Source organism: Cebus imitator, unplaced genomic scaffold, assembly GCF_001604975.1.
Source record: "Cebus imitator isolate Cc_AM_T3 unplaced genomic scaffold, Cebus_imitator-1.0 Scaffold20, whole genome shotgun sequence".
Lineage (NCBI taxonomy): Eukaryota > Metazoa > Chordata > Mammalia > Primates > Cebidae > Cebus > Cebus imitator.
The window spans coordinates 1124046-1140146 of NW_016107335.1; the positions used below are offsets into that span (position 1 = coordinate 1124046).

Below are 16101 nucleotides of genomic sequence, written 5' to 3' on the forward strand. Positions count from 1 at the left end.
TGTGCTGGAGCCTGTGTGTGTGTGTGGTTGCCTGTGTCTCCTCCTCACTCTGTGCTGGAGCCCTGTTTTCTCCCAGAGGCCCCCATGTTGTGTTTGTGGACACTGTGTGGTTCCCTGCAGATGTCCTGGGGACTTGAGCCACACTTGCAGGGGGACAGCCACCCACCCCCTCCCCCAGGGTAGGAGAGAGACGAGAGCCCCAGAGAACCACGTAATCCGGTCACTTAAGGGCTTTCCAAACGGACACCGAGGTGTTCCCCCGGAGAGCAGGGGGCCGCTGTGGTTTGCCGGGGCACCTGCAGGGCAGTGATCCTGCACCATTCCTGCTCGTGGGCTCACCCTGGAGGGAGGGACAGAGGGGCCGTTGTCTGCTCAGCCCGGCGCTTTCTGGGGAAGGAGACTGCTCACATGTGGTCATTTCCTCTCTGCGCTTGTGACCGTCCTGTAGAAACAGGCCAGGGTGTTTCTCTGCATTTGAGTTTATTTTCTTGTAGTGCATTTGCTAATGCCTTTGGGACTGGAATGTTTACCTCCAACAAGCAGTAGGTTAAAGAAAAAAAGGATCATGTTTTCTTGGCTGACTTCTTTTCTTTTCCTTTGCGACTTCAGTTGGTTGGGAGATCCTTGGTGAAGACAGCAGAGCTTCATGTCGGCAGTTTGTACGGCTGTGCAAGGCACGGTGCACTCGGCCAGGTCCCCTCTCTTCTTGCAGAGAGACTGAGGTTTTTGCCATATTATTGGACTAATCATTTGTGATTCTCTGGGGCAAGTTTTCACCAGATTTCAGCTTAAACCTTAACAGATTGGCCATTGATTTGCAAGACACAGATGCCGTTCTTTAAAAGGAGGGGACTTTTGTGTGTTTAATTGTCCCACAGAAAGGAGAGGAATGTGGTTTAGAACTCAGTGTCACCTCAGCATCCACATGCTCTTTGTGCTGAGGTTCAGATGGAGGGTGGGGGGGGGACTGGGCTTGCCGGGCTGAGGTTCAGATGGAGGATGGGGGGACTTGGCCTTACCGGGTTGAGGTTGATGGGGGGATGGGGAGGACTTGGCTTTTCCAGGCATAATTTTTTCTCTTACATTTTCTGATGGACAAAGTAATCTTTGCCATTTACATTTTTTTTTTTTGAGGCAAAGTTTTGCTCTGTCTCCCAGGCTGGAGTGCAGTGATGCGATCTCAGCTCACTGCAGCCTCGGCCTCTCAAGTTCAAGCAATTCTCCTGCCTCAGACTTCTGAGTAGCTGGGACTACAGGGGCCCACCACCACATCCGTCTAATTTTTCATATTTTTAGTAGTGATGGGGTTTTACCGTGTTAGCCAGAATGCTCTTGATGTCCTGACCTTGTGATCCCACCTTGGCCTCCCAAAGTGCTGGGATTACAGGTGTGGGCCACTGCGCGTGGCTGCCATTTACATTTTATCCTTTTTACAAGCTAGAGGGAGTATTTAAGACTGCACAAAGGGCAGGACAGCTGCCCCAGTCCTCCAGAGACAACTTTAAATGGTTTCACATTAGGTTGCCCGGAGAAATTACAGGACGGATGCCAGGTGTGGAGAGGAGGGAGCCCCGTTACCTCTCAGCAAAGAGGAGGCTGCCTTCTAAATCCAGAGACCGAGCTTCGGAGATGCCCGGCTCACACAGGCATGCCTCTCTCTGTGTACCCCAGACCCCTCTGGGTTGGGATGTATTCCCGTGGAACTCCCACACTGAGCCAATGGGGTGGATTTTGGGGAAGTGAAACGTGCAGTCAGGAAAACATGGAGGCTGAGGTCGGGGCTTGGGTCTGGGGTGGTGGCCACACTGCTGCTGGAGAAGGTGGCATGGGCCCCTTGACCCAAGGAAGTCCGGTATCCAGGGTCAGGTTCCCATGGCAGCCTCAAGACCTGGAGTGTGGCAAATGCCCCTGCGCTTGGGTTTCCTGGTCTCTGGAGTGGCAGCCACAGACGCGCACGTGGTCAGCAGGTGTGTCCGGCACGGTGGGTCCAGTTCTCGGCTTGATTCATCTGGCCCATGAGGAAGAGGCAATAACAAGGTTGCCAAAGTGAAACGTGGAAAATTCCGTGTCAGCTTCCATGGGTTTTGTTAGGAACGAGCGTAGGTTGCAGCCGGTCCCAGCTCACCCACCTTTCTGGGCACCTGTGTTGCAGCATTGCCTTAATGATAAGCTTTTCGGTTTGAGCTGTTCTCCTGGGAATTTACCAATAGTGTAATCTTGGGCAATGAACGCCAGATGTGACCACTGTGTGTGGCCTCAGCGTGGTGCCAGCACGGGAAGCTTCCCCAAGCTTCTACTGCTCTTAATATTTCCCACCCCTGCGTACTTTTCACTAGTCTGATTTTTAGGGGTAACACTCCTGTAGTCATCCCACGTGTTCGTTTTCTGCGTATTTGTCCATGTGTGCACTCATTTCAGGGTGATTTGGATGCCCCACGGAAGCCCCAGTGCCGTGCCGGCGCTGAGAGGACACTGTAGGAGGACGTTGCTACTTCTCATCTGAGCCCCCTACAGTGAGTGCCTGCCCAGGCGTCAGGGCCTCCTGTGTGGTTGATTCCGTGGATAGGGCCTCCCGCGTGGCTGATTCTGTGGAAGGAGGACGTTGCCACTTCTCATCCGAGCCCCCCACAGTGAGTGCCTGCCCAGGCGTCAGGGCCTCATGTGTGGCTCATTCCGTGGATAGGGACTCTCGTGTAGCTGATTCCATGGAATGAGGACGTTGCCACTTCTGGAGAGAGGAGACACCATCTTTAGCTTTGAAAGTCCTTCTCGCTGCCCTTATAGGCACTCCCAGCTCTGCCCCTGACCCGATCAGAGTGTTCATGCCTGTTTCTCTTCCACGGCAGTACTAGCGTCCAGGTACTCAGGGTGAAAGCTGCCATATGCAGACACAGCACATCGCACATGCTGGATCCGTACACTGATTTTCAAGATTAAGTCCAACTGCTTTCTGAGGAAGTTGAGACCTTGGAATGACAGATGACGGCCATGTCTTTTAAAAAATGAAATGGAAATGGCTGTGTGCTCATGGTAGGCAGTCCGCCCTGTCTTGTTGGCTTCACAGAGTGGAGCCACCACTGCCGTGACTCCTCTGCCCACCCGGCTGCACCGTCACGCTTGCCAGGCTGAGGAAGGAAGGGTGGCCCGCATGTCCTGTCCACTTTGTGTGACTGGGGACATTGGCCTGTGGAGGCAGCGGGTTCACTGACGCACCCTGGGCTTGTGAACTTCCTCATTGTCCTCAGGGTGTTTTGAGAGTTTTCTTGTGGATGCTTCTGTTGGTTTCCATATTGGACCATGGGGGTCACAGGGCCAGGAGACGCTCATGAGGCTTAGCAGGGCCCAGGATTCATGGCACAGCCCCTCCCGTGTCCTCATTCTGTCCCCTTGGTTGAAACATGCTGGAAAATGAGACTCATGGAATTTGGTAGCAAACATTGATTGGGAACTTGGCTTATTCTCTGCACGGGGCAGTAGGCTTGGAAGAAACAAACTCAGATGAGACGTGGCTCCTGCCCTTGAGGAGTTTGCAGTTTATCGGGGGAGGCAGGATTAAAATATGAAACTATTAGAGACCTTTTAAAGTAGGCCACGAGTAGTTCTGATCAAAGCGTAGAGGGAGTTTTAGGGAAAGGCCAAAGGGAAGCAGTTTTCTGTCTTCGTCCATCCAAGTGGTGTGGCCAGTCCCTGCTTCTCTACCTAATGGCTCCAGAGATGGGGAGGCTGGGGTGCAGGGGGCTGAGGTGAGGCAGATCAGCAGTGGGAGCAGGTAGGCTGGTCCCTTGGAGCAGCCACCCCAGAGCCAGGCAGAGAGTAAAACCCAGGCCTCGCGGGAGCACAGGAGCCAGGAGGAGGGACCTGTAGCCGCAGGGAAAAAAGCAAGGGCTAGTCTGGAAGCGTCTCAGGAAAGCAACGGGGGGCTCTCCGGGAAACATCACACTTGCCTGCCAGGAGGGGCTGGCTTGGAGCAGGGAGGCTGGCTGGCTGAGGCTGGAGTTCCCGGCAGCCTGGCACGGTCTCAGCCAGGGGAGCTGACCTGGCTATGGGAGTCATTGCCGTGTCCAGTTGAAGCCTGGGCTCACCTTCATGGCCCACCCTGGCTCCCTTCCGTCTCCTGGCACAACATCCGGCCATTCAGGCCTTTCCTGACACCGGTGCCCTTCACAAGCTGTTCAGATGGCCCTGGAGGATGTTTTGGGGCAGGGGCTGACCTGGGTTAGAGCAGACATCCAAAATGTGCAGGAAAAGAGAGGACACCTGAGACCCTCCCCTTCCAGCAGCCACTCTTTAAAGGAAAATTGCTTGCTTCTCAATTGTAAAGTTACACAGAAAGATACCTTGAAAAATCCACTTTAAAGAATGTGCCACAGGCGTTCCTGGGAGATGGAGTGGAAGGAGCTTTGCCAGGAACCCAGCAGGAACTGGGCCCAGCCTTCTCTGTGAGCCACGAGCAGGGTTCTGCTAAAGCAGAAGCAGGACCAGGACTGGTCCACTGCCCTGGATGTGGAAAGCATCCACATTTCACCGCACCTTTGTACTCACTGCCTTATTTGATCTTCCCCCCAACTTTTTGTGTTGTGTTAAAATATGTATAATGTAAAATGTATCGTTTTTAAGCATACGATTCAGTGGGGTTAAGTACATCTGTGCTGTCGTGCAGCTGTCGCCGCTGTCCATCTGCAGAGCTCTTTTATCCTGTAAAACTGAAGCTCTGTCTCCATGAAACACCACCCTACCCCAGCCCCCAGCACCCTTCACTCCACTCTCTGTCTCTGTGAATTTGAGGGTTCTAGGACCCTCACGTGGGTGGACAGACAGGATTTGTCCTTTTATCCCCAGGTTATTTCAGTTAACATCATGTTTCGGGGTTCATCCACGTTGTCGCATGTGTCTGAACTTGTTCCTGTTCAGGGCTGAGTAATGTTCTACTGTTGGTGCAGGCCACGCTTTGCTCCTCCATTTGCCCATCAGTAGGCCCTTGGGCTGCCCCCCATGCTTTAGTGATTGAGATAATGCTGCTGTGAATGTGGGGCACTAACATCGCTTTGAGACCCTGTTTTCAATTCTTTTGGGTAAAGTAGGCTCCCCTTTATCCAAGGGGAGACATTCCAGGGCCCCCAGTGGATGCTTGAAATATCAGATAGCGCAGACCCCTATATAAACGTTTTTTTCCTGTACATACATACCTATGATAAAGGTCGATTTATAAATTCGACAGAGTATGGGAGTAACAACAATAGTGATAAAACAGAACAATGACAATAATTTACTGTAATAGAAGTTGTGTAATGTGGCTAGGGTACTGTGCCTCAGGTACCTGAAAGCACAGAAAACAAACTGCAGCTATCGGGGTGGGGCGGGGGGACTACTGTATACACCAAGGTTCATAATGTAATTCTACGTTTCAGTATTTTTAGGAATCTCCGTTCTCTTTTCCACTTTCGATATACCGTGCTACATTTTCACCAGCAATGCACAGGAGCTCCACTTTATCCACTTCTTTGCCAACATTTATTATTTTCTGTTTCTTTTCTTCTTATAGTAGCCATCCTGATAGGTATGAGGTGGTATCACACTGTAGTTTTGATTTGTGTTTTCCTAATGATTAGTGACGTTGAGCATCTTTTCATGTACTTTCGGTCACTTGTATATTTTCTTTGGAGGAATGTCTATTCATGTCCTTTGCCCATTTTTAAGTGGTATTGTTTGTATTCTTGTTATTGAGTTTTAAGGGTACCCTGTATACTCTAGGTACAGTATGAAGTTTCTTAAATAGTGAGGTGTTTCACTTTCCTTTAATAGTCAAAATTGGAATTAAACGTTAAACTAAAAATGTAGCAATAATACACTTACAGTGCTGTCTCTTATTTAACAAACTCTCTCAGCTTTGGTTTATCTAAGAATGTCTTAATTTATTCTTCACTTTTGAAGTGCAATTTTGTTGGATACAGGATTCTTGGTTGACAGGTTTTCCTTTTTTTTCTTTTTTTGTTTTCTGTAGCACTTGGAATATATTGGTTCACTGCTTTCTGGCCTGCAAAGTTTCTGCTGATAATATTATCAGGAATCCCTGGTGTGTGATAAACTGCTTCTTTCTTGCTGCTTTCAAATGTAAAGGGCAAATTCTCCATTTGTTTTTATCTTTTAAAAATTTAGCTAAAATATGTCTCTTTGAGTTAATTTTACTTGGAGTTCAATGAGCTTCTTGGATGTTTATATCTATGTCTTTCATCAAATTTTGGGAAGTTTTTAGCTATTGTTCTTCAAGTATTTTCAATGCCCCTTTATCTCTCTTTTTTCTTTTTGGTAATTTTCTCTCACAATTTATATACTGGTTCTCTTGGTGGTGCCCGTATATCCCTTAGGATTTTGTGACTTTTCCTTTTTTTTCTTTTTGTTTGCTTAGACTCAATAATTTCCATTGTCCTATCTTAAAGTTCACTGGTTTTTATTTTTCTTGCTCAAATCTGCCTTTTAATCTCTCTAGTGAACTTTTTAATTTCAGTTGTTGTATTTTGAGCTTCAGAACTTCTTTTTTTCGGTTTTCTCTTTATTGATATTGTCTTACATAGTTTTCTTGCCTTTCTTTACATCTTTTTTTTTAGTTCTCCAAGCATTTTTATGACAATTGTTTTAAAGTCTTTGCTTAGTACATCTGCCATCTGGTCTTTTTTTAGAGACGATTATTGTTGACTTACCGTTTTCCTTTGAATGGGCAGTAGTTTCCTGTTTCTTTGTATGCCTTGCAATTTTTTGTTGAAAACTAGAAATTTTAATCTAGCTCTGGAAATCAGATTGTCTCTCCATAGGTTTGCTATTGGTTGTTTCTCTTTCTTTTAAAATTGTTGTAGGCTGTCTCTGTGCCGAGGATCAGCCTGAGGTGTAAAGTTATGGTCTTGTCTGAGCCTTTCCCCTGGGCGTGTGTGGTGACTTTGTAATTTTCCCTGTACATTCAGTTACTTTGGAATATTCTGGTGTTTAATTTCTGGCTCCCAAAAGGGGAAAAGGAGAAAAATGAAGGTGGGAAGAATGGGCATTAGCATTTAAAATCCCCTGTAAGTCACTTTGACCAGAGGGTGAGGAGCGGCAACAACGAGGAGGTGGCCGAAAGATGGCGCCCTCCTCCTTGCCTGCGCGTCGGCGATGAGAAGCGGCAATCAGCAGTGAGACCACAGATTGCCAGTATTTGGAGGACAAAGTCTGTGTTGCCTGTTCTGGCTCCTGCAAGTGTGTGCAGGCGGCTCCAGGAACATGTGCACAGCTGCCTGCCACAGGGCTGGAGGGGACGTAGGGGTAGCTCCTGCTGTGATAAGCTGACGTTGACTGTAAGGTGTATCCAAACCTTCCCCTAGAAGTCGGATGCCTTCGTTAGGCCTCGGAGTTCAAGGACTGGTTGCATCAGGCAGATCTGACTAGCACAATGTCATCAGGTGGGAGACAGATTCTTGGTGTTTCCTGCTCAGCATCTTCCCAAAATTCTTTCCTGCTTTCCTTAAGTTTTACAGAAACTTTCTAAATTGAGTGGGATTCATTTAATAGTTTACATTTTAATAATTTTTAAAATGTTGGATTTTTTTACATTCTTGACATTTTCCTGTTCATTCATTCATGCAGTTAATGCCAAGATAGAGTCTGCTGGTGGAGTGAGTACTTGTGGTGCCCATGTGCAGGGAGAGGTGCGTGGTGCAGCAGCCAAGCCCACCCCACGTGGGTGAGGTCTTCACTCCCCCACTCCATGCAGGCTGTTCAGGGTGGGCCTGGCTTATAGAACTCTAGTTCCCAGTCACTCACCTGTGCTAACCAGGCTCCTTCCCTCTTCCATCTGAGGGTGGCGCAGGTGGAATGTGAGGGGTGGGCTCAGTGCAGACAGTTCCGAGCCCACCCAGTCCTGTCATAGCCGCCTGATGCCTTGCAGGCAGCACAGACTCACTGTGTCCTAGGCTGACCTTAGGATCTTTTCTCTGTCCTGGAGCTGTCCCTGAGTCCACTCGCAGTGCATAGCAAAGTACCATGGAGGGGGCATCTTAGAAGGAATGGGAATTTCTTCCTCAGTTCTAGAGGTTGGAATCCAGATGCCAGCAGATTTTGGGGTTATTGGTGGACACTTCCGGGTTGCAGATGGCATTTTCTCGCGTGGAGAAAGAGCTACAGAGCCTTCTGTAGAGGGCACTGATCCCATTAGGAGGCTCTGCCTTCAAGACCTGTCCACCCCCCATAGGCCCATCCTCCTCACACCTTCACCTTGGGGCTAACAATGGGAACATACAGATTTTAGGGGTCACAACCAGTTCATAGCAGCCTATGTCAGAAAACAACCTCAGCCTCTGCGTCCGTCTGCCCTGCAGAGCCCACCTTCCTCACTCGCAGCTCTGGACACCTTACCTGCTGACATCTTGCTGCCTGTGACCATGTGCACTCAGTCACCGTCACCGTGGTGCAGCCTGCGTGAGCTCAAGTGTCACTGAGACATTCCGGAGGCCTCCCGCTGCTCCCTCGTGTCTCCTCTGGTGTCCAACCTGTTCTTTATCCAGGAGCGTGAACTTTCATTGTTGGTGTTGCTGTTTGGGATATGGGGTCCTGCTTTTCACCCAGGCTGGGGTGCAGCAGATATTCACGGGTGCGGTCAGAGCTCACTGCAGCCTTGAGCTCCTGGGCTCCTCAGCCTTCTGAGTAGCTGGGACCAGGAGAGTCAACTTTTACATACCTGATCAGCACAGTGCCGTCGCGTAGGCCCTGTTGATAGCTCACTGTTGTATCTTGGAGGAGGAGCACCATGTAGGCGGCCCCCTTCCCCCAGCCGTCCGTGCCCCCCAGCCCCTTCTCTCAAGTTCTGTAAGTGACTGTGCTGCCTCAGGGCACCTGCTTCTCCTTCCACCCCGTGCCTGCCTCTCGAACTCTGTGCCTTAGACTAGTGACACGACCATCCTCTCAGCCCTGTGGTAGCTGGGGACACTTCTGGGGCGCCCCTACCCCGGCCTGGACCAGCTTCCCGTGCAGGCCCCAGGACCCTGGCTTCTCTTTTCCCTGGGGTGTGCCATGGGTTTTTATGCACGTTCTTTACTGTTGCTCCTGCCAGACAGGAGGCTGCCTGGGGCCATGGGCTCCTCCTCCTCCCTCATCTCTATCTCCGTAGCTCCTGGCTCAGCCTGGTACCCCTAGTGCTCAGGAAATCTTTGTTAGATGAAGAGCAGAACATTCCCACACAAGTCTTCCACGTCCCTCCCAGCTGACGTGTAGACTGCCTGAAGCTGAGCGACCTATGTTAGCCTAGAGTTGGAGTCATGTGGCTTTGCTAGTGGTATTATGGTGTGGGAGTTTGGCCCAGGGGTTCCCAAAGCAGGTGCCTGGACAACAGTGTCAGTACTGGTAGGAACCTACGAGAAATGCAGATTCCCAGGCCTCACCTGAAACTCAGAGGCCTTCTGACTCTGAAACTCTGAGGGAGGGGGCTGGGGCATCTGCATTCCGACAGCCTTCCTGGTAAGTCCTTGGCCCACTCAGGTCCCGGAGCCCCAGACTAGGCAGGGAAGGTGTGTGGTACCGGGGTGCACCCTCATCTTTCCGTTGCTGTAACCAGGGCTCCCAAACCAGACCAGTCGTCACATTCGCCTGCAAGGGATTGTTTTGGTTTTATATTTTGATTTTAAATACACTGTCCTTGGCTCCAGTTCCAACTGCACTGGCTGGGCAGGACAGGCATGGGCCTGGATGCCCTCCCTGGGTGGCTCTGAGGGGTACCCAGATGTGGGGGCCACCGGCCTCCCTGGAGGTACAGGGCTTTTGGGACAGGCTCCACCCTGAGCCCAGATATGGCTCCTCCCTGAGCAGAAAATGGCCAGTGCCCCAGCTTGTCCCAGATGGCTGCGTGCCTCAAGGTCATGGCCAAGGTCGGTGGGCTGTGTCCCTGTGGCCACGACCACAGCTTGTAGCACTGATGGCATCGGATGGCTTTCTCATTGCCAGGTGCGAGGCCTGTGAGGCTCCACCTCAATATGTCTGTCTGTCCCCAGGAAGGATTCATAACCCGAATAACTAAGCTCCCTCTCCAGCTGATGCAGCAGCGCACAGGCTGGACCAGTCACTGTGTGTCCCTGCTCACAAGTCAGAATCTGCAGGCGCTGCTGTGGTCTCCCCAGGGGTCCCTGAGTGGAAGTCATGAGTAGAGAATGCCCAGGGTCTCCAGCACTGGTGCCAGCTCTGTTACCAGCACCGCACTCCTGCTGGAGGCCTCTGCCTGCTCCGGGGTGTGCAGGGCCGTGCCCCACACCCGGCACCTCCTTGTGGTCACTCCCATCGCTACACTGTTGTCCTGATGCATCTCCCAGCTTCACAGGAACCTCCCCTCCTGCCCCAGAGCCCAGGGCGGCGCTTGCTGTGCTGGCCCATGTCTCCTTTCCTACCCTCCATCCCACCAATGCTGAACAGGCTGCTGGTCCCCAGAGCCTCACAGAAGAGCTCCTGCAGGCCCACCACAGCCGCCGGGACCCGGAAGCTCCACGTCAGCGCCCCATCCTCGTCTCTCTGGACCGGTCTCATGCCCGGCCCTTCTGCTTGGAACTCTCGCGAGCTCTCTGCCTGCCTCTGGGGCAGCCCTTTCCTTTCTCTTTTGCCAGTTCCTCTCATCACCCTGACCCTAGATGCTGGGGGGAGCCAGGGCTCCGTCTTAGACGCTCCAGTGCAGGGGCTGAAGTCCAGGACCCAGAAGTGGGCAGGGCCGGTGCCCCGAGGCTGAGGAGGGTCTGCTCCCAGCCTCGCCCCCGCTGCCGCTGGCCTGAGACGACCTCAGCTTTCTCCCCGTGTGTTTGCACCGTCCTGCGCTCTGTGTGTTTGTCCGAGTCCAGAACCTCCTTTTTATATGGACACCAGGGACATTGGCGTAGGGTCCACCCTAACGACCCAGCTTCAGTAAATCTGCAAATGCCCTGTTTCCAAATAGGCTCACATTATTGGGTTTTAGGATTTCAACATGTGTTTTTAGGTGACATAATTTAACCCGTCACAGCAGGATCAATTTCTGTTCGCTAATGTCTCTTCGCTGCCTTTCCCCTGGAATGTGAGCCCCTCGAGGGCAGGGCTGGCTTTGCCGTCCGTTGCTGCACTTGGAAGCAGCACCTGGCGCCCTGCGGGTGTCCTGCACGGTCACTGCATGAGGAATGCAGGCGCCTCTGTCCACGGGGGGAAATCCTTTGCCGCACAGCTCGGCTTTTACATAACAATGTAATCTCATACTCCACTAAAGTGGCACTAACGGGATTTCATAGGCAGCTCGTGACTTTCAGCCTGAATGCTGGCCATTGAGACTGGGCGTCAGCCAGGCCGCCTTGAGGGGAGTCTGCAGCCGCGGCGTCTTCCGGGAATGTGCCTGCCCCTTCCCTGAGTTGCTGCCAGGGGGCTGGCTGCCTGGTTTCCACGTGCACTCCTCCATTGGGTGGTTAAATCATACCTTACTGGGGCCTGGTTCACGTCAGAGATGAGCCCATTAAAAACAGGTGCTTTCTGGGCGTGCCCGCCCATCCACAGTCAGAGGCCCAGCGCCCTCCACGCCCGCCCGTCCCTGCCTTCTCCCTTCTCCCCTTTAGTGTACTTTTACTGAAGGCTGAGAGGAGCCAGTGTCCACATGGGGGGCCACGCGGGCTGCCCACAGCCCCATCCGCACTGCACCGTTTGTCTCACAGCTGGAAACTCGGGTGACCCCTCGTGCCTGGGGGCAGCTGACCCCAGGCCGGGAGAGCAGGGTGTGTGTGGGGACCAGGAAGTAGGGGTGTGGGGACCAGGAAGTAGGGCTGTGAGGCCATGGCACTTCAGTGCTCCCGACTGCTGGCTCTGCGGACGTTTGAGTGGACATCTCCCCTGTGCTGACTGCTCCCCCACTGTCCTCCGCAGCCCCCTGCGCCCCGAGGAAGGAAGGCGGCTGGTGGAGGACGTCGCCCGCCTCCTGCGGGTGCCCAGCAGCACCTTCGCTGATGTGGAGTAAGTATGGGGTCCTGCTGGGCTCCTGTGGCTCAGTCACAGGGACTGCGTGGGAGGGAAGGAGCTGCCAGCCTGAGGCTCTTGTTAATGACACGAGGGAACCTGTTTCAAGAGGTGAAAGGGTGATTTCAGCAGCTTTGCTAAGTTATTTAGAGACAGGGCAAACCTGTGTTTAAGGGGGAGAATGAGAGTCTCCTGAAGGGCGGTGTCGGTGCAGCCAAGCGTCTCACTGGTAGTGTAGGAGCCACCCAAGCTCTAGAACCTTCTGCTGCACATACCGTGTGCTGATATGTGGGAGCCTCTGGACGACCCACCCTAGAGAATGCTGCAGCAGCATTCCTGAGAACACGGGAAAACGTCATTCACTCGCTGACCCCTTCACCCAGGGGTGACATCATTCACTCACTGTCCCCTTCACCCAGGGATGACATCATTCACTGTCCCCTTCACCCAGGGGTGACATCATTCACTCACTGTCCCCTTCACCCAGGGATGACATCATTCACTCACTGTCCCCTTCACCCAGGGGTGACATCATTCACTCACTGTCCCCTTCACCCGGGGGTGACGTCATTCACTGTCCCCTTCACATGGGGGTGACGTCATTCACTCACTGACCCCTTCACCCAGGGGTGACATCATTCACTCACTGTCCCCTTCACCCAGGGATGACATCATTCACTCACTGTCCCCTTCACCCGGGGGTGACATCACTCACTGTCCCCTTCACCCGGGGGTGACATCATTCACTGTCCCCTTCACATGGGGGTGACATCATTCACTCACTGACCCCTTCACCCAGGGGTGACATCATTCACTCACTGTCCCCTTCACCCGGGGGTGACATCATTCACTCACTGTCCCCTTCACAGCAGATGGTCACTGGGCACCTGGGGCACCTTGGCCTGATACCAGCAGCTGGACATCCTCTGGAGACACTTTGTCCCTGTTTCAAATCTGCCATTTATTAGAAAAGACAGTAGAGTGTATGTATCATTAGCATGGAGAGCACTAGGGGTCATGCATGAGAAGCACCCCAGCCAGCCTGCGGCCAGAAGCTTCTAGAAAAAGAAATCTGAAGCCCCGTGGAGGTGCCTGAGAGAGAGATGCGCCATGCAGCCCGGAGTTGGTCACTGCAGACCATGCCATTCCCAGGGCACAGACACATGCAAAGAGCATTTTCAAGGACATGTCCATGGGTAGGAAAGGACCTGGAGGGCAGAGGCGGCCCCTCACATGGCGGGACTCTAGCGGGTTTCCCTGACATGGGGTGGCCTGGTGTAGCACTCTCAGCAGGGACAGAGAGGCCATCTAGGGACCCAATATGTACAGCAAGAGGACCCTACGGGGTGATCATAGTGAGATGGCCTGACTAGAGGTGAGGGAGAGCAGCTGAGGTCACCTGGGAAAGGGAAGACTGGAGGGCAGGAGACGTGTGCAGATCCAGGTAAGGGAGGTGCAGGTACGAGGCAGGTGCAGTGGTGATGGAAGTGCAGGGATCCAGGGGAGAGGGGCCAGGGGTGGGGGTGGGGCTGCAGTGGGTGAGTGGGCTGCAGAGGACCAGGTGAGGGAAGGGCAGGTGCCTGGGGCTATGGTGGGCAAGTGGACTCTAGAGATCCAGGTGAGAGGTGACAGGTGCCTGGGGCCTTAATTGGCAGGGTTATGCCAATTGCTCATACCAGGTGAGCACAGGGGCACATACTTGGGGCTGCAGTGGGCAGGTGGTTTGCAGAGATCCACGTGAGAGTGAGACCAGGTGCAGGGTAAATACAATGGGAAGAGGCTATGCTGAGATACAGGTATTTGGGGGGCAGGTGTATGGGCCTGTAGTAGGCAGCAGAGGTGCAGAGATCCATGTATGAGAGGGGCAGGTGCATCAGGCTGCAGTGGGCAGGGACTTGCCCAGATCCAGGTGAGAGACAGGGCAGCTCCATGCCTGCTGTGGGTTGGGGTTGTGCAGAGATCCATGTGCGAGAGAGGGCAGGTGCATGCCTGCTGTGGGCAGGGACTTGCCCAGATCCAGGTGAGAAAGAGGGCAGCTGCATGCCTGCTGTGGGCTGGGGTTGTGCAGAGATCCATGTGCGAGAGAGGGCAGGTGCATGCCTGCTGTGGGCTGGGGTTGTGCAGAGATCCATGTGTGAGAGAGGGCAGGTGCATGCCTGCTGTGGGCAGGGACTTGCCCAGATCCAGGTGAGAGAGAGGCAGCTGCATGCCTGCTGTGGGCTGGAGCAGGCGCAGGGCAGATGCAGATATCCACATGAGAGGGGACCTGTTCATGGGCTGCTGTGGGCAGGAGACATGAGGAGATACAGGTGAGGAAGACAGTAGGTACAGCGTGACTGCAGTGGGTGGCCACTGAGTGACTTCTGCCTGGGAGGCAGGAGTTGAAGAATTGTAGAATGGCAGCTTCAGGGATTAGGGTAGATCTGAGTGCACAGCATTTGTTGACCTGCGCAGTGTGACACCTGCCCATGGAAACGCATGCAGGTGGGGCCTCAGGCAGAAGTCCTGCGGCCCCTGGGCATTCAAGCATTTTCCCCGTGGCTTACCATGGGGAGGGCCTGTTGTCCCAGGGCAGCCTGGGATGTTTGGGTGCCCAGGATTCTGGGGGTGGAGGTGGGCAGGGGCTGCAGCTGTTTCCCACCTGATGGGAAATGCATCAGTGTTTTAACTTCTGTTGTGACTGATGGTACTGCATATGTATGGGGTGGTTTTCAGCACAGCAGGGACTTAGGAGTGGGGAGGGTTTGAGGGAACTTCCTAAGGGTTTGATTAGTAGACACCGTTCTGTCAGGTACCTGGACGACTCCTAAGGGGTGCTGTCCAGGTGACTCAGGAGACAGATCTGGGTAGGTGTAGATGTCATAACTTCAATGTACGGTAGACAGGGAGGTCCCAGTTTCTGATGGGATCAGCAGATGGAGGCAAGGGAAGGGAAGAGGGGCAGTGATGTGAGCACACCCTTAGGTATGTGTGAGAACAGAGACAAGCCTGCGTGTCAGCTTCACCTCGGCTTCTTGTGAGGCAGCTCCCACAGTCAGTGTTTTGGGTTCCTAGGGAAGAAATATTAACTCCAGAGAAACCACACTGGACAAATTTCACAGAAGTTGAAAATAGAAGAAACTCCCAAGACCAGAAAGTACTGAGATGCTTCCAGGGTCTTAAAGTGTTTCTCTTTATACTGAAGGAGAATTAGATAATCTGGTTTTATGGGATCAGGGGGAAGTGACTTTTCCTCTCGAGGCCATAGTTTTATTTTGAAAATTAGAGGGATTTGCCTACTTGATTTTTAGTGATTATTCAAGGATTAATCTTCTGTAAATCTGTGACCTGGGACACTAGTCAAAATCATGTAGCAGGTACTCTGTCACCTTCAGGAAGCAGGGAACAAGTAGTGTGACAGGGCTATATCCCCAAGGGCAGTCCCGCAGGCAGGTGTTTGTGTGGAGAGGCTCATTTCATCAGCCCTGAGAGACACCCTCTTTATCAGTGTTTTGGGGATTCCCAGAGTGGTACACTTTTGAGTAGTGATAAACAGTGAGTCAGGAAAGGGGGAAATTGCTTCTGCCAGATGATATATGAAGGTGTATGTGTGGAGGCGGGGACAGAGCTAAGAAAGAAGCTGGATCCAAGGACAGAGGTGATGGTGGAGCTTTGGAGGAAGCTGGGCTACAGCTGGGAGGGAGCAGAGATGGAGATTGGGATGGAACTGGATAGAAAGGGAGGTGAGCTGGGATGAAGCTCAGAAAGGAGCTGGAGATGCCACTTGGAAGGAGTAGGGATAAAAATGAGAGAGAGCAGAAATGGATCTGAGAGGAAGCTAGATAGAGCTGAGGATGGGCTTGGATGGGGCTGGGATGGACTGGGATAGAGCTAAGGCAGAGCTGGGAAGGAACTGGAAATGGAAATGGGGTGAAGCTCACAAAGAAGCTGAGATGAATCTGGAGACAAAGCAGGCAAACAGGATGGAGCTACGATGGAGCAGTGATGAGCTAGGATAGAGCTGGAAGGAGTTGGAATGGAGATGGAAGGAGCTGGGAATAAAACAGAATAGAGATGGGGATAGAGTTCATTGGACTGAAATGGAGCTAGATGAAGGAGGGATGGAACTGGATGGATCCAGGATGGAGC

At 52.6% G+C, this 16101-nt stretch overlaps 1 protein-coding gene across 2 annotated transcripts in view; it reads left to right on the forward strand.

Moving 5' to 3' along the window:
- Positions 1–16101, forward strand: part of PTPRN2 (protein tyrosine phosphatase receptor type N2) — a 1009572-nt gene that overhangs the window by 440744 nt on the left and 552727 nt on the right. For both annotated transcript variants that reach the window (XM_017519415.2, XM_037735320.1), the window contains one exon: positions 11884–11970. In XM_017519415.2, coding sequence (XP_017374904.1) covers positions 11884–11970 — 87 coding nt within the window. The remainder of the gene's footprint in view (positions 1–11883; positions 11971–16101) is intronic.